The sequence below is a fragment of the Ctenocephalides felis genome, unplaced genomic scaffold, assembly GCF_003426905.1.
Source record: "Ctenocephalides felis isolate EL2017-DRISC unplaced genomic scaffold, ASM342690v1 CF-g0.4_SCAFFOLD_01886, whole genome shotgun sequence".
Taxonomy (NCBI): domain Eukaryota; kingdom Metazoa; phylum Arthropoda; class Insecta; order Siphonaptera; family Pulicidae; genus Ctenocephalides; species Ctenocephalides felis.
Genome location: NW_020538040.1, coordinates 55,633,870 through 55,660,075, shown reverse-complemented (window position 1 = coordinate 55,660,075; position 26,206 = coordinate 55,633,870). Strand labels below are relative to the sequence as shown.

Below are 26,206 nucleotides of genomic sequence, written 5' to 3'. Positions count from 1 at the left end.
TTTTCGTCCACGTTTCAGCCCGCAGTTCTAAATCGATCTTGAAAATCAAAAACCATTCGAAAGATATTGATTGGGAATCGTGCTGATGAGTTGTTGGTAGAGATCGGCCGAGCCGCTTTCTTGTAATAAAGTGTTAAAAAAATTTTTTTCGACGATTTTTATAATTATTTTTTTGACGGTAGATACCATAGTCTTCTAGATCATACTAAAATATTACGGCTCTACGACAATTGGTTTAACTTTAAAAATTCGTCAAAGTCTGCAAAACTTGGCATCGTTTTTTTTGGCATTTGTCAAAATTAGACCTTTCATCGACGTTTTCTCAAAAATGCCTGAACCGATTTTAGAAATTTAAAAGCCATTTGATGTATCTTGATGAGGACTATCGTTTGTCAGTTTTGTGCGACGATCTGCCAAGCCGTTTGTTTGTAATTTGAAAAAAAGTGTTAAACTTTTCGTCCACATTTAAGCTCATCCTACCGAACCGATTTTAAAAAATCAAAAACCGTTCGAAAGATATTAGTTGGAATGGTACTGATTAGTTTTAGGTGAAAATCTACCGAGCCGTTTCTTGTAATTCGTGTTGAAAAAAAAAATTTGAGCCGATTTTTATGAAACTTTTTTGATAATATACATCATGGTCTTATACAACTTATTGGAATATTACGACCCTACGACAAGTAGTTTAGTTTAAAAAAATCATCAAAGTTCAAGAAAATAAGTAGTTTTTTAACGTTTGTTAAAATTAAAATTGGACGATTTTACTTCGTATAACGATAGAGTACTTGGTTTTAATGAACATATCAAGCCATTAAAGTCCTATGGAAACTGGTTCAATTATAACAATTGTTGATTTTTGAAAATTTACTTTTAGAAAATACTCCGTGTCAAAGTGGTCGCTCGTTTTCAATTATGTGTAATGAATCCACTCGGAATACTTTAATCACTCATATTTTAATTTAGTTTTTATTGATTAAGTCGATTAATTACACATATCGGGAAGTTCATGTAACTTGCCTCAAGGCTAAATACCAAACCAACTAGTAATTTTTTTTTTTTAAATTAAAATCTCAACCCAACTCAATATGTGTTACTCATCGTCGTCATCAAGCATTAAGCAAATCAATTATTTCAATCATTATACTTTTCAATAAATAAGCTTCAATTCAAGTTATTCATTATTTTGTTATATTGCACACAATATTCTTTCATATTTTCAGTAATGATTTTTGGTAATTGCTGTTTGCTACTATTGCCTAACAATAAGAAAATAGCTGTATTTGTGTGATCTGGTAATTTCAACTTTCAGTTAGTATTTTAGAGACTTTTTTCTAATCCGCAATAAAGCCACATTAACTTGTATTACAGAGGTAATTAGAACGTTTGATTCGTAAGTTCGTTGTGATAATTAATGAACTCGTCACAATTGAAAAACTTGTTTTGTAAGTTATTATAAAATCATATGGGATACCCACATTCGAATTACTAATAGAGAAATGTGCTACAAAAAAACTTGCTTGAGAATTTTAATAAATAGTAAGTACAAAAATGTTGTTCAGTGAGAAACATCACCAAGTAGGAATTCGTGCATATATATATATAATATATATATATATATATATATATAATATATATATATTAGGGAGGTCCTTAATATGGACATTTTGAATTTTCTTGCTCAAATAGTTCCAAATTGATAAATAACAATTCTCTGAAAGTTTTAGCTCTTAATATTGTCTTTTAGATAGTGCGCAATTCAATCAAAGTTTTGTATGGAAATAGCATGGAAAATTTTTCAAAAATTTTAAAAATGTTTTTTAGATATAATTTAGCGTACAAATGAATGAGTTTTATTCAAAATTTGCTCTAGAAAATAAATTATAAAAAACCTGCTTTGCAGGGCGTCGTATTTTCAATAAAAAATGACACGAATTTTCACTTTTAATTCATTTGTTGCTAAGTTATACTTAAAAAAAATTTAATTTTCAATTTTTTTTTATTGTATTTTCATGCGAAGTTTGATTGAATTGCGCACCATCTAAAACTTAATATTAATAGCTTAAACTTTCAAAAAATTGTTTTTAATCAATTTGAAACCATTTGAGCCCTTGGGAGCAAGGAAAATCGAAAATGTCCATATCAAGGACCACCCTAATATTTGTAGTAATATATTCATATATACTACGAATATATTTTTGTTTATTCTACACCATTACATTATAAACTATGAAACGATTCAAGGAAACAATATGAAAATGTTTGATTAAAGTTAGAAATTGTAAACTCATTCTTGTGCTAGTACAATAATGACAATTTCTCAACTTGGTCTTTGTTCCTACTTTTACCATAAATTTATATCTACATAATTGCTTCATTATATCCAATTACAGTATCATCTTGTACATGTTTGTGGTCATTAGTTTGTATCATGCTAAAAAATAGAAAGTATTTGATAAAATGTAGAAGAAAATACAGGCTAATAACTTCATTAACACATAATTAAAGAAAAGATGAGAAAGTTTTTGTTCTAGGGAAAAACAACGTTCTAGTTGTAAATATTCGGAGTAATTTTGAAATTGATGCTGAAGAAATTAATACAAATGAATTGATAATCCCGCACAAATGCTCTGTAAAATTAGTCTGTTGGCTTTATCAGAATTTAGTAATATAATTTTCAAAATATCATATTACAATAGAAAGAATACCAAATTCAATAATTTTATAGTATAAAATATTTTTACTTTACAACATTGCACTGTAAACAATGAGGTCAATTTTATTTTTCAATTTAAAGTTCTAGTATAAATTTGAAATCGTTTTTATATCTTCAAATATAGCCGAATTGTTTGGAATGAAATTTTATTTTGTTTGTTTTATCTTTGGGATTGCCTGCAATTTTTAAAAATGTCAATAGAACAATGCATGTTAAATATTTTTCTCATAAGTTTTTCAACGCGATCTATCCAAATTTCGGATATGTGGAAAAAATCCTACAAAATTTCAATTTTTTTACCACTGCCAAAAGTGGTAACAGGGTTCAAAAAGAGACTAACAGGATCTTTTGCCATTGAATATTTCAGAACTATATTTGATCTTGAGTATTAGAAACCATCTGTAGTAACACCTTCAAGGACCTAGTAGGTTCTTAAATTTTAAAGAAATTTTAATAATAAAAGCTATAGGCTTATGTTACCTCTGACAAATTTTCAGAACTCCATCTATTATAGAGAATCACAAATAAAAGAACTCTACTATATTCAGAAAATAGACTAACTATTCATACCGTCAGGAAGCAAAATTCTAATACCATCTCATTTATTAAATATATCATTTGATATTTATATTAATATTTATTATGTAAATCGATGTCAAATTGCACCCACTCGAATAAACTCTGCATAAATTCATTTGTAATTAATTTGAATATTTAGATATTTATATCATTTATAATTCAGAAAGATTTAGTATAACGCCATTTGAGTCAAATTGATTGACAGGAACAGTGGGCGTGTAACATTATCGGAACAAATATGATAATTAATATAACCGATAGCCTTGATTAATGTCATAAACCATTAAAAGTAAAGCAGGAAGCTATATTAATATTATTATTTACACTGATATTATTTAAATAGATTATTTCGTTTATATCCTTATTTTATTAATGATTTTATTTCGTGCACATGTCAGATTCAAATCAATTGTGAGTATATGATTCTACTTTATAAAATATTGCATAAGTACGTATAGGTCAGGGGTTTGTAATACTTTCTAATTTTTTTTTAAAACAATTGCTACTGATTGATATCATATGTTGCAAGCATTTTTTTATATTATATTTATTTATGTTTATATTTAGACTTGTTGCAATAATAAAAAACTTACATTAATATCGCAAAAACGTTCTTAAGTCTAACATTAAGTTACATAATTGATTATTAAAAAAATAAACATATTTTTTATAAAATCCACACAGATTTGTTGATGTAATGATAAAACAATGTTTCGGATTTGATATTAATTAAATACACGAGATAAGTATGAGGATAAGTAATCTTGTAAATATCCGATGCGTGAAAGTTAACTTTCAGATTTTAATTATAATCTGGAAATCTAGGTGTGAGTGGCATATTGCCTTAAGGCAAGTTGCACAAACTTCCCGAAATGTGCATATAATCGATCTACTCAATAACAAAACAGTATAAGTATTTTATTTTATGAGTGATTTATAAAAATTTATAAATTTATAATTTTATGAGTGATTTATAAAAATATACCGAGTTGTAGTAGAGCATTTTAATATAACAAACTATTGCATGTTATTCAATTTCAACAAATGTTCCAAACACGTTATTTTTTTTTGACAAATACTTTAAATATTGCACTTTATTGAAAAGTGAATGACCTGCACAATATATACAAAAAATATTTTCAAAAATATTTCATTATTAATTACATATTTTTTTAAAAATCTGTGACATATTAATCCAAACGTTAATTAGGTTTCATAATTAAAACACCAGACGTAGGTCTTTAATATTTTAGTAAATTCATTAAGACCAGGAACTCTATCGCCATACAAAGTAATTAATATCGCCAAAATATATTTTTTTAACAATTAATTATGAAAAATGATTTGACCGATCTGGTTTCTTTGGTAGTTAAAATTAGTACAGTTTCATAAAGTGATTGAACTACAAAATTTTTTGAGAGGCAATAATTCTAAATGTTATAAAAAATGGATATTATGGAATTGTAGAACTAATTATTACAGCAGCAATAGTGTTAAACATTGAAATCAAAATATTCCGAAAAACTTACAAGCTGATTTTTTAATTTTTAGTATTATAGAAATTGCGATTTTAATATTTTGGGTAGTAAATTAAAGATTGACATTTTATTACATCGTATTAAAACCTTGATACAGTGCAAGGCACTTTTATAAAACCTCTTATGGTTTTTTGAAAAAAAAAATTGTATCAATATTTAAAACATTTATATATTTCCCTAATAGCGATACTTTTTAGAGTTTTTATCTAGTATGGGCTTTTAAGCCTTTTCATTTCTGTTATGGTAGTTCTAAGAATCGATTTTTTTAAATTTTTGACTTTGTTTCAATATTTCTCAATGACTCTCAAGACCTTTAAACTTTAGTTAGGGGGCGTCGATTAATCACGTGAGGTTTTTGGGGGGAGGGGGGGTCTGACAAAAAATCACGAAATATCTCATGGGGGAGGGAGGGGTATAGTAAGTTATCCACGTGTATTTGTTTTTAACTATTTTTTTTTTAATTAAAAATTTCACAGTTTTTTTCACGTAACTAAAAATACACGTGATGTTAGGTGGAGGAAGGGGGATAATTTTGAATATCACCATGTATCACCAAGGGGGAGGGGGGGTCCAAAAATCTTTAAAAACTCGCTCACGTGATTAATGGACGCCCCTTGGGATGAACGATGCTGAATTTTTATTTTACCAATAGAATAATTGGTGTCGTGCATCTACATGTAATCGTTTATTCTTGTAATAACAGTTAGATCAGTAATGCATCGGTGTGATAATTTTGGTTTTTATGGCTTTGATGATTAATATACACTTTTGCAAGCTCATATTATGAAATTATCATTTTTTATAAGATTTTCTCTGTCAACAGACGTCATCATTTATTACTTGGGTACATTCGAATCATGATGAAAAAAACAATATGAATATTGTTTATCATACTCAAGTATTTTATTATTACTCAACTTATAATTTGTTCTGTTCTCTTTTGAGCACGTGCTGAATCCATCCGAGTCCTCTCGAATCGTGCCATTGTCCTCTCGAGTCGTTGTACTCCCGACAGACGAAAGTAAAAGTCTACGAACTTACAACTTATGCATCCGTAAATATTTTTTATAAATTTATATTAATAAATTTTAGTTATCATTGCTTCCTGTCTAATACCACTCGAAAGAGAAATTTTTTGCTGTACAATGTGGTTATTATTTGAAAGTTTATATAAAACACAAACCAATAAATTCATTGTAAGAATATAATTGCTGGTACGTGATAATATTTTTTTTATTGATTCACCCATGAGGAACTTCAGGAATTTCTTTAAAATATTTAATTGCTTATGAATATACAATTTATGATTTAATTGTTTCAAAGTGGAAGAAACTTTGTAAAACTCCTGTAATTGATACTTTGTGTCTTAGGTTGACTGTTGCATATAAGGGAATAATTTGTTACAAAAAGATATAAATGTTAAGGTTTTTATATAATGTTTTATTCAATTTCATGCAAAAATTACTTATTATTAGTTTTTCTGTCGCTACTTTAGGATAGATTTGTGGTTAGGTTAGGACGACTTCCAACTTTTACTCCCAATTCCGCCAGCGTCAGTTTTCGTATTTCTCTCAATCCATTTCTCATAGGCCTATAATATTTCAAGAAGTTTGTTTTGACTATGAACCTAATAACCATGCAAAGTTTCATTTAAATTCTAGTTGCTTAAATCTGTTTTTTTCAGTAAATTTCTATTTAAATATGTGGAGATAAAATGTCGCTGGTTTAATAAACTTCTGAACTAAAGTTTTTCAGCAAGATTCAATCCTAAAATTGAAAATCGCACTGTCTCAATGTATGTATGTATTTTAATACTAAATTCGTAATTTTAAACTGAAATGAGTTTTCAATATTAATAGTTAAAAGGCGACATGATACTTTTCATTTTGTACGAGGCATTAGGAATATTTTCATAATTACTTAGTTTTTTCTCATTCTTTCTTTACTTTCATCCCCCACGCAGTGTTTATTTTTCTCAGTTGTTTTATCTTACAAAAACCTTGGATACTATAAATAGTATTCGTATTTTTTAACTTCTTGAGAAATTACCGCCTACAGGTTTAAATATTAAATTTGCATGCAACGCACAATGTTCCGATTTAATTTAACATCTTGATGCAGAACCTGTTGCGCATGTTATTAGTTTATTTTTCTGTAAAAATAAATCTGCATCCGACCACCAAGAGTAACACATTTTGCGATATGACGTCATCACCCACCGCCCTATATGAGTCAGATTTCCACCACTATATTGCCACCTGTTTTTTATGTACGCGAAGGTGCAAAAGTCAGGAGAATGAGTTTTTGTGTTATATATTATTTATGCAGCTTAACCGTTGGGTTACCATCTAAAATACAACTTACAACTAAAATACAACAGCTTATAAAACGAAAGTATGTTATTTATGTGTACCTATATAAAAAAATATTCATAAATAAATAATTTTATTTAAGGCAGCATTTAAAGTATTTAATTTGATTTAGGTACTAAATAAGCTATTTCTATTTATTAATTATTACTCTGGTATGTGTGGAATTTTAGGTATCACGCAACAAGAATATTTAAAAAAAACCATTGTGTAGTAGTTTTTTTATGATCAACTAACAAATACATTTTCTAATGTAAACAATATCTATGCTACCCATTGACTTCTTTAATATATCGATTTTAAGGGAAAGTATTTAGTCTTATCTGCGCAAAATATATTGAATTAGTTAATATGTGATCTAGCATTTTTACGTAACGTATTATTTTTCGTGTAATTTGGTGTAAATCAACAAAATATTTTTTTTATTAACTTATTATATTTTTGTGTAATATGATATAAATCAACAATTTTTTTTTATTCAACTTGAGATCTGAGAAAGTACTTATATGTTAGGTCCTAATTGCAATTAGAAGCAAAAAATACAAAAATAAGCTCTAACAAAACAATGGTCATGGTCAGTATTAAATTATTGAATGCTCGTTAGCGTTTTTTACAATGCCGATAATAATGTTTAACTATAATGAATTAGAATAATATGAGAAAGTATTGGTTGAATATTGACATGCACGTACGTTTTATAATTTCAACTACTTATTCAAACACGTAATAATCAATTATGCTTTAATCAACTGTTATTTATTGTGATTACAATATTTAATATAAAAATTAACAACGTGAGATTTATCTAGAACGGATATATTTAAATAATAAATTGTGATTCACACTTGTATTTAGCAATTTTCATATAGAACAGGGAATTTTCAATAAATCCTAAACATATTACAAAATATATTAATAACAGGGAAATAAGTGATACAAAATTTTTCATTAACCTAACATTTAAATAAATCTTGATAATGAAGATTGACAAACTTGAATGATATCAAATATTTGTCCCATTGTACTTTTTCTCAAGGGCATGACATACTATGTAAGAGATAAATAAATGTAATTACTTACACATTTGACATTACAGTATACCATATGTGGGAAACATGAGAATAAATAACATCATTTGAAATAGTCATACTGTTACTATTAGATGTTTATATGAATTTATTCTACAGAAACTTATATTAGACAATTGGCAGGTGACGAATAAAATTTATGGATTTTGATATATTTCAATCCACGATTCTTGATAAACTACTTTTGCTGTTTAAGACAAGTATTATGATACCTCCTATGTCGTAAACTTCGTGAAAAACTGCGTGACGCGTGCGCTTTTAGCGCATCCCCTCAAACATGTATTAGGAAAAGGGCTAGTACAAATTTATTTTAGGGAATTTAATTTTAAAGCATTTTAAAAAATGCTTATTATGTTTTAATAATGTATTATGTTTTAACAATGCTTAAAATTGTTAAAAAAATACACTTTAAATCATTAGAAATGGAATCATTTATCTTTATTTCATTTTAAAACATTTTATTTTTGTTCTTTATTTAAACGTATTGTGGTATTTTACTATGTGTATTGTTGATTATTTTTTCTTGTTGATATTTTTTTTATTTGATTCAAGTAAAATTTATTTAGATATTTGGTAGATAGTGCATTAATGTATTTCAGTGATTTTTATAATTGAGGGGGTATTCTAGTGTAGAGGGATGCATTTTAGGTTATTTTTAAATCATCTTTAAGAAAAAGGCAATATTTTTTTACTATCATTTATCTTTATAATTTATCAAAGTTGCAAGATTACAGTAAAAAGTTTGAAAAAAGTTATTAATTTTGAAAATTAGCAGTGGTTGACGTAGGCAGTGTCAAAAAATTGACACGTGACCGTGCCCACGATTGCAACCCTCCTAGTAATCCGAAATTAAAAAAAATAGATTATTAATTTCGAATTATGTCGCAATGGCATATATTAGGGTTTCGTTGAATTTTGTTTTGACAAAATGGCGAATATTTGAAAGAAGGACCAATTTTCTTATCACATTTTTGAGTTTCTCGAATTTATTAAAAATAGTAAAAATTTTAATTTGGGGAAGAGGCTGGTATATGCTCGAGAGAAAGAAGATTCTCATAAAATTTTAAGCAATTCGGTCCCGTAGAACTTAAGAAATTATGGGCATCGTATTGAAAACGACTGTTTTTAGAAAATCATGTTTAAGGTTTTCCAATAAGAAGGAAATAGAAGTAGATTATCATGGTCAAACAGATGTATCTCCGAAAATAATTCAAATTTCAAAAAATCCTCTCGCATACATATCTTTTGAATTTGAAAAATACATTTTTAAAATTTCTACACTAGATTACTCTACTCCCTCAAATATTATATTCTTTTATGACTCAATATAATATTATTTCGATATTAATGTTCGATCGATATTAATGTACAGTAAAACCTCGATTAACCAGACTAATTGTTGCATTCGGATAATTGAAAATCCGTACAATCGAATGTATGAAGATTAATGTTGTGCATTTATTAAAAAATAACAAATACATACATAGATATTAAAGAAAATGATATTTATTAAGAATTTGAAACTTTCTTATGTATGTACATATAAATTTTCTTAGATTATATTACATACATATACTAAACTGCAGCATTAATTATGCAAAAATTCTAATTGTAGATTGTAGGTATGTACATACATATGAATTAATCGCGTTTAATAGTCCGGATAATCGCGAATCCGTATAACCGAGGGCCGGATAAACGAGGTTCTACTGTACTAATATAATTATTTTTATATGATAAGGTTCAGCTTAGCTACAATATTACTTCTTATGTTTTCTCCTCATATTAGGATCCTCCTTTTATATCACTATTTTATAAATTCAAGTCATATACGTTAATTGACTGCTGTTTCGACAAATTTTGACTCCTTAGTTTACTAGAAAAATCCCAAAAATTTGACGAGAGTGGTTCCTACTTAGGATTGAGTTATAGGTATTTTTACACTGATTATTTCTAAAGGTTACCATGAGCTTAGCTCTGAAATTATGAATTTTATTACTTTTCTATTAAATTGAATTGCTCGATTATTATTATATCGAATCGAATCACAAGTTCCATTTTGTTCAACCACAAAAATTGAATTTATTTCTTTCGCCATATAAAATATTTTGGAGCGTCGACCGTCCCCCCAGCGCTCACTCTGTAAGAATCGTGTGTTGGCAATGGGTCGATATCGTGCGCCTATGTGGGTGTCGCACGCCGGGGGTAGGTTGCTTTACCGTTGCGCCGCGTCGGGCTGGAAAACCATCTATGACCTATTCCAAGTTTGATTCTACGTCGTCTCAGATGTGTCAAATAACTGTGCTATAGTAACTGTGAGTGGTTATGCTGGTGCCGAACGATGTCCAACGAAAGCCGCCTTTGCCAAAACCCAGGACTGTTATTCCGGGTACATAAATAAAAAATATTTCACTAAATTCTATAATTGTATTGTTCATTTCTTCTTTCGAATGTGGTTGTTTTGATTCGGTGTTTTTTTCGATGTTGATGTGATACAAGACTGCGCAAATGCCAAACTGAACATATGTGTGGTTTTTGCCGCAAGATTTCATAGCGGTTGATGTTTCTGATGTGAAAATATTTGATTGTGCTAGATTTGTCATTGATTATTAAAACACGCACGTCGAACAATTTATATATATATATATATATATATATATATAACATAATAAAAAAAAATCTTTAGGGATAAATTAGGATCTATTAAAATAATGCAAGTAAAGTTCAATCTTGAATATAATATATTTGTTAAAATATTAACAATGTTTGTTAACAACTGTACACTTATGAAATGTTAACTAAACTAAATACATCATAAAAATCTGCATGCAGTTGATTTAATAAACAATTCTATATTTTTTATACATATTCTATTTTTTATACAAATTATAGTGTGAATATACATTATATGGCCACATTGTATAGATTTGTCAAATATTCAGAATCAAAATCTACCCAAAAACAGTATTTATTTAATTCATAACAAAATAGTGTATTTTTTGTAATACACACCAAGTTTTGCATAGTAAATAACGTAAGATACACTAGCAAACTTTTACGAATTTTACATAGATAGATGTATTGAGGCATATTTTAAGAAGTTTTTCCCACATTTCAAACAGAACGAATAAACTAATACAAAATTACACTCCAAAATTAACAAATACAAAATTACACTCCAAAATTAACATTTTGTTAGATTGTCAAACATTTCATTGAATGTAAAAATTTTAATTGCGGATCAATAATGCATTGGTCACTCGGCCAGACTTTATATATATCTATATATATATATATATATATATATATATATATATATTATATATATAACCCAATCGTCTAATTAAAAAAATGATTAAATAGAAAAATTATTTATTCCAATAAACGTTTCGAGACTTGAAGTGTGTCATCATTCAGTAATCAAACCATGAAAAACAACAGAAAAAATTAATTGTGTAAAATTTTTTGAACACTAAATTTGTGTAAAAGAATAATATACTAATATATTCATAAATGAGGAATTAAAGGAGCACATATTGCCCTCCTATATTGTATGTATTCAATAGCGGTGCATTATGAACACTGATCAAGGTTACGAAGCAAGTGTCAAATATATATATATACTATTTGTTTTTATTTATTTTTACAACACCTATTACAACAATATTTACTAACATGCGTTTTTAAATTGAGTTTTTACTTACCCAAACAGATTTAACATTTATTATACTACTATACTATCGTTGTTGCATTTTCATGATCAGCTCTGCGAACTTTTGGAACTTTATTTATATGATAATTTTATAGTTAAAGCCTTTGCAACTGACAATGAGATAAATATTCTTTTATTATTGGTTGTACACGAATTTTAATACGCTGTTACTATTGTGAATTAAAATGCCTGGTGCAATTATAATTATATAATATAACTTCTATCACTGTTGTTTACATGGTGTAAATTATCACATACAACACGAAAATAGAACATATTATATCCACAAAAATTGGTTCAAAACATGTCGCGTAAACTTGTAGGTAAACACATTTTGTGTATATATGTGTGACTGTATGTGAATATGCATAAAATTAGATATTCCAATGCGCAATTCTGATCGTTTTCCTTGCCAGAGCATAGGTTAATACCTTCACAACACTTCCGAGCTTTAAAGGTCACGAGCTTAAGATTCGTAGCTTTCAGTCACATGTTATCATGCAAAACGGTTTTAATTACATTAAACACATGAAAGCAACCGAGTTTAGTGATACAAAATTTGTTTAGACTTTCATATGATACACAACACCAATGAAGTTCAATTCCGGTTAAAAATTGAAAAAAAAGAAATAATTGCAGTATATTTTGCACTTTGTTGCTATTGATCCGCTTTTACCAAAATTTTCAAGCCATCATGAAGTCTTGTTTTTACGGCGTAGACAGCAACACGTAAAACCGAAAGCTTTTATGTTTTTATATCCTTATAAAAAATGAAATTATAAAGGATAATGTTTATTCAATATGAGAGCTAGGGTCTGGTTGCAACATTTTTTTTAAATTAATATATCTTAAAATCCACTGATTATATTTCTACGAAATAAAGATGGATAGTGGCTGTAACTAATCTTCTACCGAATCAAATAAAAATAACTTTTCAACTGTTGTTCATTATTTCAGAATTAACCGAATTCTAGAAAAAGAACGGTGTTACAACTTACTCCGTGTTTGGGGTTAGTTGTAACATCTATAAGAGCAAGTAGTAAGGACAAAAAAACGACAATCATGACTCTTACAATTCATTCTATTTTTTTTTCTCAGAAAATTGACTTGTTCCTAAGTAGTGCTTTCTATACACCAACGCAAACTATTAATACTAATAATAAATAATAAAATAATAATAAAATTTATAATGTTCTTCGTAATATACATTTTTATCAAATCAACATAAACTATATTTAATATCATATTTAAATTCAAAAGTTACAGTGTTTCTTGTAACACTATTTACATGTGCCCATATTTTACAAATTGTTTATTCCATTCAATTTCCTTCGCTTGAATCTTTATATAATTCTTGTTTGTTACAACTAACCCCAAGGCTTTATTTCAACTAATCTCGTGTGTGATTCTTTAAAACTAACAAAAATGACTTTTTTTTTTTAATTTTGCAATCACAAAAATGTTTACACATTGTCAAAGAGAGATACATTTTAAACGAAATAAGATATATTAAATTTAAAATTAATTAATAATAATAACCCAAACCGAAATTTTATGATAGATCAATTTTATATTATCTATCAAAAATGACGGACCTGCACAGTTCTGTTTATTGCGTTGGCCAATATTATGCAGGACAATATTATGCATATTTACATGTCTTATAGAGACAAAATAATAATGTAATGCTGTTAAAAATCATATTAGAAAACGCATGTTACTAGTTACCCCCGTTACAGAAATCCTCTAGCTCCCCACATAATTCATGGGTTAATAATTTCTTTCTAAATAAAAATAGCAGTCAATAAATATTAAATTGTAATGTAAGCAAATATACCGCAAAATCAATTTTAGAAAATAAATTACTTTATCTTTATCTACAAATGTGCATAGAAATAATAATGTTTTCATACATAATTGTAAACTAGATATGTTAATATAGATATTTAACACGTTGTGTGTTAATATAGATATTTAACACGTTGAAACCGTAACTGAAAGCAAAAAACAAAGACAGCGTTAGCATAAAATATATTTTTTACATGACAGATTTGAAACATTGTGGTCGATAATTTACAGCTCAAACCGAAAATGCATTTTTCTCCCAGAAATATATATATTATTATCAACATTCAGCTACTTTTTGATTACAATATTAAATACCCTTTTGAACCCTCTGGTTTCAACTTTTCCAAAGTATTCCATGTATTTTAATCTATATGCAAATTTTTCTTTGATTTGCAAATGTTGGGATTCTATTTTACCCAGAATGAATTATTTCTACCTACTAATAAAAATGTTTTGTCATTACTTTTTCTCAATTGATGTGATAAATTAATGAATTTTTGTGACATTTCGCATGTATCGCATGAGCTCTGATTTTTTAAATGTCATTTTACTCGCAATTTATTATGAATAATTATATTTAATATTTGATAAAAGTTATATATTTGCTATTATATTTTAATAAAATTTTATAACTGTGATTTTTGGTACTACATATGAAATATCGAACATTTTGTCTGCTGGGACAGGTCTAATTTGTTCTCATTCAACGCGAACAATAATGACTGATTGTCAGCTTACAAGAGGTATATTTGAAAGTTCTATTGACGTTTACTTTATAATTACATATAATTATAGTTCGGTAAGCGATTTTACTAAAAGTTCTTTCACACGAATTCAGCTTTTAATTGGGTGGCTATTGTTTGATAAGAATTTTATAGACAAGTTTAATAATTTAATTGTATTTTTTTGCACTTGAAACCGTATGATTGTAATATATTTTGAGAACGGATATAGCAAGGCTAGTCTTAGGAAATGTTTTTTTTATTTTTATAAATGATGCTCTTTGAAATATCGAGAGCAATAAGCAGCTGTTTCTGTCATAATTTATATTTCTAATATAGTAGAGAAAAGAATACAGGAACTGATGTGTTTCTATCTACGCCATTAAATTGGCCACATGTAACACTTACGACTAGTTACATCATTTGATTTTTTTCTAATACTTCTGAATGATATCATTTTATTTATTTTTTTATAAATTACAATCTGTCTAAATAGAAAGACATTGAGTAATTAGTTTGACAAATAACATAGAAGGAAAACCCAGTGGTTCACCTTTTATTAATGTTCTAAATTATATTTTAATTAAATTTTGGTATAATAAAGAAATTATAAACAAAGTACATTACACAGACTACATATACACATACATACACACGCCTATCATAAATAATATGGTAGAACAACTTATTATTAATGTGTTAGATCTATTAATTGCATTCTTTAAATCTTATATAATGTGTGGTGTTGTAAAGACTTCCTATCAGTTCGTTTGGATGATGGTCAATTTTACTCTTGAAATTAAGGGCACTCTTTTTAATTTCTTCACTGATTGTGAGTGTATCGGTGCCTTGGTGAATTAACCATGTCGGTACATACCTTGGCGCGGATATTGCTTGTCTGAGTATTTTATTTTGAAATCGTTGCATTATTTGTATGTTACTGACTTTAGCAGCATCCCATAGATGGATGCCATACATCAAACTGGTTTGAGGATAACTTTGTATAATAAAATTTTATTGTACATCGACAGTTTTGATCTAGAATGATATAATTTGGTTCCTAAAATCTACCAACAATATACATTTTTTATACGCAAATAAACATATTGAAAATATTTATAACCGAAACATCTTTGTCTAGGCGTATGTGTACATCAGCACTGTGAATTTCTAATGGTAACAGATATCTTTATAATGATTCTATTTCGTGTTTGATTGTTCGTTCTAATTTGTTACAACATAATCCACTCTAATGAATAAACACACTAAAATTATCCAATATATAACATTTGAGATATTATCTCACATTCATGTTGCTTATGACTTTTCCGTGATATAACGTTATCGAACCAATAATTTTACATTTCAAATCGTATTAGTGTGAAAGTAATGGCAAAAACGATATATGAGTCTATATACCACGGAAACCAAATTACATGTTCTACTGTTCAACCACATTAAATGCCAATAATAATTAAATTGTTTCACTGAAAGGCAGCCGGTGAGTTAGTAGACAGAATATAAATACAGGAATGAATGTAACCAAGAATTATTGTAATTAACATATCGACTACAGTTTTATTAAAGTTCTAGAATTATATTGCTCGTTCGTTATCAGCCTAATCTTTAATTAATTTATTAGTTCGAAAATTACATTTGCAATATCAAATATCTTTTTAGTTATAGAACACTAATTGCTGCATATATCTAACTAACGCGCCGTTTATGACTTCGTGGTAATTTGTTTTCTACTGTAATTAAATAGTGTATTAAATTTTTATTGATTGCAAAGTGCGTGTACGCTTTGTAGAACTGTTTCTACATTTAATAAACGACGACATACTTTTTATTATTATCTTGTATTTTTATTATTATATGAAATATTCAACATCAATCCTCACCATATTCTCGTCTTTTGCCTTTTTTACTGCGTGTAATAATTTCAAGCGACTAGGAGCAAAATAAAAAGCTTTTCATTTTTTACATCCACATCTTGGCAATGGGTTTACCAATTTTCAGTTGTTTATTTGGTAAGCTATGTTCATGATTTCTATCGATGCTTTAAATTTTCAGCCTACTAAAACATGCATCATCTTCCTCGTTCATGCTCATATCAAGAACAGATTCATTGGAATCGTTTTTCTGCTGCTGCAGATCTATAAAATATTTAAAGCCAGTATAATACGGCTTGATCAAATATAAATTCGCCAGTGAACGTTTTTGGAGCTTAAATCATTGAATTTTATGATACTATACATTTTATGATATATATACATCGCGAAACATGGACTAGCCTTAAGGCAAATTACTAGAACTTTCCGTACAGTAATTTAAATGTTTTTGAAAACTTTGAAACCATTTGATTGTCGGGTATTTTGAAAACTTCGAAATCTTGGTACGGAACCCATAGAAATATCAAAATACAGTACAAAATTTGTACTTATTACTAAAATTTCTATAAAATATCTGATACTTTGTTGCGTATATGTCTAATGATCATTTTTGACCGCCAAATGGCCTTTTATTTTAATTCTTCATTTGATCCCTGAAAATGCTGGACCTTCTATTCGAAAAATGATTAGTTCTTCATTTCATAAGCGAAATGTTATTTAAATCTCTCAAATCGGACGCACAGTTCTCTAAAAAATAAAACTGCCATTTTTTGCCTCGTATCTTCGAAATGGCTGGACCTATTTCTGCAAAAAACTAATCATCGCGTTCTCCCATTAATACGAATCGAATGTTTTTTTAATCATTTATATCGGTTGATCCGTGCTTCCAAAATTGCCGACGAAAATTTGTATCAACATACACACACATACATCAATTTTCCCAAAATGTTTTTCAGAAACGCAAAGATATATAAAAAGAATAATTTTCGATTTTTTTGCGATTACTATAACTTACCCTCCGGGACGTTAAACAATTATTTAATTATCTTGATTATATTTGATTTATTAAATTTTTTGTAATTTTTAATAGATTTGGCAAGTTTTTATTTTCATCAGGTGATTGTCGAACAGACAAAAGGGATTTAACCATGTAATTTTTAGCATATTCTTAAGGTATTTTGATTAACGAGCCGATTCGCAAATTAACCTAACAAGCTTAAAATTAGAGAAAAAACTTTGAAACAAGTTAACCAATGCCGGATTTTTAAGAGACACAAATATTTTGCGATACATTGTTTTTCTCGCAACCATCATATTTTATATGGATCGATCGGAAATATTACTTTGTGTCAATTTATTATTATATAACTTGTTGTTGTACTCAGACGAGTGAAATCATTTGTATTCAGATTGCCGTTATTATTTTCTCAATGCAACTCCGCTTATTGCCATGGCGTTAATCATTGAATTCTTCTTAAAAAAACATTACAAAATGTTATAAATTTGAGGAACTATTCCTAAAACTATCCAAGTTACTATAATAAATTTTCCATTAATGATTTGTCAACACAGGATACCATTAAATTTTATTATTAATCTCCATAAAGTAACTGTTTTATTACATTAATAATTCCTATGGTTGAGAATTGCTCTCGTTGTAGAGACTGTAACGAATATTCTGCTATGAAGTCATGTACCTACCTACATGATGCTTGATTTTCCATGAAAAGCAGACAAACTAGTGAATTACATTATATTGCATCATAACGAGGTTTCATAAGCAAAGCGTGCTGATTACTACTTGCACTACTTGTTGTTGTTGTTACAGTAACATAAAGTTTGAGCGCGAATTTATATGGCCGGTATCATGTAAAATGTCATTTCGTAAGGAACTTACAAGATCATAATGCAAGTTTATATTTTGTACGTTTATTACATGATTAAATTTGCATATACCTATGTATCATATGGTATCAAAATGCATCAAAAGGTGAACAGAGGAAATCATAAGAATCTGTTAACCATACTTTTATCATAATAAATAATTGGTAACTAAGCAATGGTAGCTAATGATGATTGAGTTAACCGAACTAAAGCGTATACCATATTAAATTGGCTTCGCTCTGGTTTTTCAAAGGACTTCTTAAAAAATCGATTTACCTGTTTTCTATCATTTGGCCAATTTGGGCCGCTTTCTTCAAACTCACTTTTTGTCGTAACCGTGAAAGATATATAAAAACAACTTATGTGGTTTTATTCATTGTGGTCTGGACTATATTGTTTATAATAAATAATTAAATAATAAATAATTATTTGTTAATGCATGAAAAAGTTGACATATCTGTCCGGTTTGGATTTTCTGGAAGTGCGGTTATTTGGACACCTTGTAATTAGCGTTATTCGAATGCCTATAGGTTCTTCTTATTTTATCCAAAATATTGTGTTTTTGTGGGACTATATATTATAAAGTTAGAAACATCTGAGCTGAATTAAACTTTTATTTTGTGTGTTTACATACAAGAGTTGGGAGCATAGACATTACACTACATGGACTGCTAGTCCCCATATGTTTTCCGTTGTATATAGTGCTCAAAACATAGAAGAGTATGTGACGTCACATGTCTGAGCGAACATTGCCGACGACAATCGCGGACTCTCCCAATTGATCAAATGACATATGCCATATGTTGCGTGTCTAACATAGACCTTATAGTAAATAAACCGATTTTAACAGGTGGATTCGATTTTATGTACATTTTTTTCCACAGGAGAAATATTATTAATATCACTTCTTATAAACTTATCAGCTATCACAATTGCCATTATATTATTAAATTAAAACTTATGTCATATGACATTTAATCAATCGGGAAAGTCCGCGATTGTCGTCGACAATGTACGCTCAGCACGTGACGTCACAGTTCTTTCTATGTTTGAGCACTTATTTTGCGCTCGGCTAGCAGTCCATGTAGTATAAGGTCTATGGTTCAGGGGCTTTTATAAGTAGGAAAAACCTTCAAATTAAATATTTATTAAATTAAAGAACAGTATTTTGGTTTTTTCGAAACAGAAAATTCAAAAATCCTAACATATTTGAATATTACAAATAGTTTTTGAATGTAAATTAATTTAAAATATTGGGTGAAGTCTCAACTTGTACTGGTCAACTATTGTTATATTATGCCTGATTTAAGGATAACGATCAATCTTTAAACTTAGGCATATAAATTTGCGTTTTTATTTATTTCCAACTTAATTTTTTGGGAATATTTAAAATTATGCAAAAATCAGTCAAAAAAATCAGAATAAGCAAGTAGATTGAAAACTCTTATTTAGTAAATTAAATTGCATACCGTATTCATGGCAAGATTGCCCAAGATGAGATTCTGAATCTTTTTAAATCATTGTTGAAAATAGAAGAATATTTTAATGGAATGAAAAGGAAAAATATTGGTTTTGTATGCAAAATTTAGTTAGAAAATAATTTAAAATTAATCACTCCGGATAATCTAATGTTTTTTGTATCTTTTCAATATTTAATGACACTTGTTACATCTTAAGGCGTGCTTGTAGATAATATATAAACCAATATTGAAAGGTCATTTATTTTAAAACAAACATTGATAAGAAAAATCATACCAACATTACATCATTGTATGTAATAATACCATATGTGATTAACATAAATAACATCTCATGTAAACAAAAACACCCAACGTTTATTTAATTATCCAATGAAAGTTTATTAATAACATTATATATATACAATTATTATCATAACTAAGCAAATATTTATTATTATTCAGAATTTCTAGCGCGTGTTGATATAAACCGGGGAGAATTAAATTAAATATTTTGTTAAAGGCTAGAACTATGATAATATTGTTTTATTACCCATTGTATAAACTGATAAGTCATCATTTTCAAAAAGATAATATTTTAATTAATATTTGTTTGTATTGTGAATATTTGTTTTATCTTCGAGGTAACTGAAGATCTTGGAATGGTACGGTAGACCCCCCAAATACAATGGTAACCCACGTACGTGTCATTCGTTCTGGCAGTCACGGCGTGTAGCTGTTTTTGACATTTTTTGTCTATTAAGAATATGTTCATGCTCTACTAATTTGTTTTTATTTTGCCGTGCATTAATCCGTCAATCATAGCGATCTAAATATTCTTTGAATATGAATCACTTATCTCGAAAATATCACAACAAGAAACTAAAATCTTGGACCAACAATGATAATTGAAAGGCATTGTGTCGTTTTTAGGCGTTAAATTAAACTACAAATGTCTGAGATATCTATTTTTTTGTTTGATCAACAATCAGAACTAAATTTGTTTCATCAGCTCTTATGATGTGATTACCTAGTATTGTTAGAATGCAATCTAGTAGTTCACCAATCATCTCTATCTTATTAGATTTTTATTAGATTTTGTATCTAATAGTGATGAGATTTTTATTACACCGAAAAGCTATTTTCTCTAGGCATTATATTTTATATTTTTAATCTCCAGTCAATTTCTGATATGTACTGCTTGATATCGAGCTAGCCGTGGTGGATATCAAATTTGGAACCGGTGGTTGTTAGACCAAATTTTCATCTCGGCCAGATCACTATAAATAGTTATAAATATTTCAAATTCGAATTTACTGTTCACTGGATTAAGGGGCCAATTCTGGGGTAACATAGCCGGTAACATACCGTTGTTATGGCAACGCTATCTTATTCTTATTTCTTGGTACTGAAAACTGTGAAAATACTATATATTTTCTGTATGATCAGCCGTATTTTACATATAAAAAAACTAGGAAGAATGTTATGATAACTGCATCTTTGTGATGCGCATTTATAACATACAGTTTTATGTGTAAAAATAAAATAAACATTTTCACAGATTTTAGAAAGAAGGCACTTGTTGCCGCAGAATTCGCACATAATCCCTAAAATATATGACAAACAAATACCTTTAACCCTTTCCACTTGGATGCCGGAATGCGCGAGTGGAAAGGGTTAATATAACAAATTAAACGTTTATTCCTACATTTTAAACTGTTTATGTAGTGTTAATTTTTTACGTTAGTTTTGAAAATTTTACTTTCTATAACTTAGTTACTTATAGTCTGGCGATCTTTTAAATCTCCCAATTAAATTTAAAAATTTGACTGGTTTATTTAAACTGGAAAAATAGTATCCAATCGTAAATTCATTCATTCTCTCAAGCGAAATACTCAGTTATGCATACAGTTGTTTTTAACATGTCTTTTATATATATATATATATATATATATATATATATATAAATGATACCTGCTGTTTAGAATGAGTGTGTAATCTGTTTTTTATAACATAAAATATATTTATGCTACAATTGCTTTTGTCCTACAAAATAAATTTAATCGAATGCGAAGTGAAAGCGAATTATTGTTATGGTTCAGAATGATTATATCTTGGATAAGAATATCGATCAACTCAGCGCAATCCATATTATTTACAATTACTTCCCTGAGTTTCACTCTTGTTCAAATTGTATCGATAAAAAGACTTAGAATAATGCATTTCAAGTTCATTTTGTGCATATCTTTATAAAATAACTAACAGAAGTATTTGCAAAGAGATCGGATTCGGTTTGAATTGTTGTAGTTCAATATCATCATTAATCAACTATTCATTACTTGGTTTTGATCTGCTATAATATAGTTTTAAAGTAATAAGCCTAGAATAAAACTTCAATTATACTTAAATTTTTAAAATATACAATATCTTCTTGATAAACCGGATGCTTTGTTCTCTCAAAAATTGTTATTTTTTATACTTTTAGATTTTTAGCTTCTTATCTCTAAAGCAGTTAGGCCTGTTTTTGCCAAAAACTAATCACCACGTCTTCGAATTGAATGTTTTTTGAATCATTCAAATTGGATGCTCTGTTTCCGTCAAAACTTAACTTCCATTTAAGCGTTTAGGTTTCATGAAAATCTTCTATAGCATATATAATTTGAGTCTAATGAGGCTTAAATAAAACTTCAATTATACTTAAATTTTTGAAATATATAATATCTTCTTCATTGTTTTCCAGTGTAATCTTTTTGATATTAAAATGTAAATCTTTATCGTATTCTTCTTATCTAACAAAATACATTTAAAAGTGATGAGTTTTTGTTTATTTTTTATATTCAGAATATTGACTGGACTTCAAGAATGATCTTATTGTATTGTAAAAATTGGAAGAAATTGGTAGCTTCTTCAACGAGCTTGTTAGATCGCTCTATAACAGTTTAATTTGATTGATAAAAAATTGCATTTAACTGACTTATGCCATAAAATAATATGGTTTTCTTGATAATATCTTATTTTCTAATTTGTCTATTAATCAAATAGTTACATCATAAGAAAACTAAACGTCAATAACTTCACTTTGTAATGAGCAAAGTTTATGAAATGTTAGGAAAATGCTGCTTTATTATCCAGTAAATAATACTATCTCATGTATAACAAATGATACTTCGATTTCAGTAATTAAGGCTTAAGTCATAACAAATGATTCTTCGATTTCAGTAATTAAGGCTTTTGACAGTTTAATTATTGGGATGCTAGGACGTGTATCGAACCATTTGCAAAATAGAAGATACTTCGTTTGTCTTTCATAAAACTAGCAAAAAAGTTAACTACTTTGTTTCAATATATGAATTTGTTTAAATATTTGACTTCAGTAAGTGCATCCATTTAATTTCGCTAAAACACTAGTTGTATAACAAAACTTTTCTTGATAAAGTTATTTAAACTTTTATTCAAACCAGTTCTACGTTTGCCGAGCTTTTCATTATTTAAGTAATATCTATAAGCTGCGGTTTCAGTTATGAATATTAAAACGAACAAACCGCAGTTTATGTAATACTATATTCTGTATGTGTTTCGATATAAAATATAATTATTATTTTATTGAAATTTAGCATTGAAGTTAACATTATCCTATTTGTTACAGCTGCATTCAAACGCGATGGGCTCGCAAGTGGACCAAACAGTGTGCGGCCGGTCAGAAGGCCGATTAAAGCTGACTTCTCTATATTGCAGGTGAATATAAATTTTAATTATTAATATAATGAACTTTATATATAGTATCAGGTAAATTATTAAACTCTACTACAACATAAAAATATTTTTTGAGGTAAATTATATTCATGAGATCAATATACAGGGTGAGTGAGCAATTTAAAGTGAATGTACCGAGCAACCCCATTTGGTATCAAAGCCAAAGGGTGGTCATTAATATTATTTTCAACGCCATATCATTTTCAAAAAATAGCTGTAACGTACCCTCAAAACCAAAAATGCTTCCACTTCAAATGGACCAACTTGTGAATTTAATTGAAATATTATTATTGTCGGCCAAATTTTGTTCCTTGACAGTAAAGTTCAATGATATTCTTGAAAGGTTAAATTAAATTAAAACAAAATTTAAAAAAAATATAAATTATTATAATGTTAATATAATTTTAAACCACACACAATACAGTAAAATTTTGATAAAACTATTTTATTCAAGACAATGTTTGAAAAACTGTTGGTCTTATAATTTAGATATTTTGTGATTATGAATACTTCTAGGGGTTGTTCGAGTTGGGGATGGATGCAAGATACACTATATATAAAAATAAAATAAAATATAAAAAAAATTGCTGGCCACACATTACCTTCTATTAAATATTTTTTCATTTTCAATTAAAGAATTTTGTGATGATTCAGAATTTAATTATTATATTTACTTAAGCTTATCATGAATTGTAATTCAGGACATATATTCAAATGAATGCGAATATTATATTATACTGTATCGTTTTTCATATGAGGGAATGAAATTCCAATCAAATAACTTTTGATTTGAGTAATTTATATTTATATTTTTTTCTTCAATATTTAATTTAATTTTGCCTTTTGTAGATGAATGATAGCGACGATGATGATGATGAGAATGATTCCCAACCTGAATCGCCAAGAGATAGCGTCATCAATACCACAAACCCATGGAAACGCACAGGTAAATAATTAAAACTAGATTATTTTTTACGTATTATTGAAATTTTTGTGGTTACAATTTAAATTATGGTGGATATTTAAACGTGGTTTGCAATATTTTATCAAATTAGAGGTAGCAGAAAAGTTCAATAGACGGTAAAGATTTATTTTATTTATTTCTGCTAATTTTAACAATCAGATTACAATACAATCTATAAGTTAGAAGTTATAGTATTGAAAATCAAAATCAAGAAGAAAGAAAATAGAATAAAAAGAGTTAAAGAACATAAATAGAATAAATAAATGAATAAATAATAATTAAAATAATAGTATTAATAATAAAAACAATAATCAATAATAAATAATAATTAAAAGTAACTTGTTTGAAAATTTTCCTGTGCAAAACAGAGAAAATTATGTTGTTGACGGTAGATCACTGGGCCATTTTCTTTTCAAGCGTTTTAATTTTTCGGCTGTCTGTACTATTTGCATTTCCGGATTGACGTGTGCATCCAGTTTGTTTTGAAAGATTAGACTTCTGTTTTTAATACCTTCCGCTACTGTAGGAATTTTTAAGTCTTTATGGATCATGTGGTTGGTCATAAACCACGGAGTCTTACAGATCATTCTCAGAATTTTGTTTTGGACTCTCTGGATTATTTGAATGTTACTCTTGCTGGCGCAGCCCCATAGCTCTATCCCATAAGTCCATATTGGAATTATTATTACTTTGTATAATAGAAGTTTATTTTCTAGAGACAGTTTGGATGATCTTCTCATTAGCCAGGACGGTAAAGATAATTTACATTTTTGTTCAGTAGGGCTTAAGAAATAGCAAGTAGCAGAATATTAAAATAAAACTTGAAGATATGTAAATATTAAAATTAGAGACTTACATACATTACATACATTACGTACATTAGTGGAATCAATGAGTAAAAACAATTAATGAGTACAGTGTTTTGCTTGCAATAACTTTTAGTAGGTACTACTCGTACAAACACATTTTTTTTGTCATACGAATCTAAAAAAAATATCAAAATATGTAGTGATTTAATATTGGATTCAACCTTTGGGTTTAAACATTAATATTTATATAATTCAATTTGAGCATTAATAATTTCAACAGTCGTATTATATTTTTGTATGGATTGTCAGTTAGATATAAATTGTGATAGCAACCACAAAACGCATTCATGATACTGAATCTGTATCATCAGCTGCAAATGTCTTTTTACCGTGGAGTTCTTGGTAAATTTTATGTCCAAGTGGTATTGTAATTCATAATAATTATTTATTGCATTTGGCAATGCTCATTAATGTATTTTTCTATTTCTCCAGCATACGATCTTGCGACGCAATGCTCTTCAAGGCGTGCATCAATGCGACGTCATACGATCGTGGCTTGCGGGGGTTGCGATCTGTTGGCTGATGCTCACACAGAAAACGTTAGCCAGACCAACCAGCCACCAGCAGATTCTTCTTCCATTTGCACCGATGGTGTCACCAGTTGTAGCAGTGTAGCCGATCAACGCGATAGGATGTCTTGGTCGACGACTTCGCTTCAAGATGAGCTAATGCCATCGGTAATTGATTGCTTTTAACTATAGTAATAGAAGATTAATAATACATATAGATCCAAAAATATTTTGTTATCCATTCTTCCCAATATCTATTAATTGCCCAATATGAAATGATGTTTTGTGTAAAAACAGGAATATTATTTC

The 26,206-nt window shown here is 28.2% G+C and overlaps 2 protein-coding genes across 2 annotated transcripts in view; both read left to right on the top strand.

Moving 5' to 3' along the window:
- LOC113375118 (protein spire-like) overlaps positions 1 to 26,206 on the top strand; it is a 502,830-nt gene that overhangs the window by 449,739 nt on the left and 26,885 nt on the right. The gene's annotated exons all lie outside the window — the stretch shown is intronic.
- LOC113378527 (protein spire-like) overlaps positions 1 to 26,206 on the top strand; it is a 100,179-nt gene that overhangs the window by 69,830 nt on the left and 4,143 nt on the right. Inside the window, exons 2-4 of the mRNA XM_026619068.1 lie at positions 23,449 to 23,537; positions 24,405 to 24,501; positions 25,821 to 26,065. Coding sequence (XP_026474853.1) covers positions 23,449 to 23,537; positions 24,405 to 24,501; positions 25,821 to 26,065 — 431 coding nt within the window. The remainder of the gene's footprint in view (positions 1 to 23,448; positions 23,538 to 24,404; positions 24,502 to 25,820; positions 26,066 to 26,206) is intronic.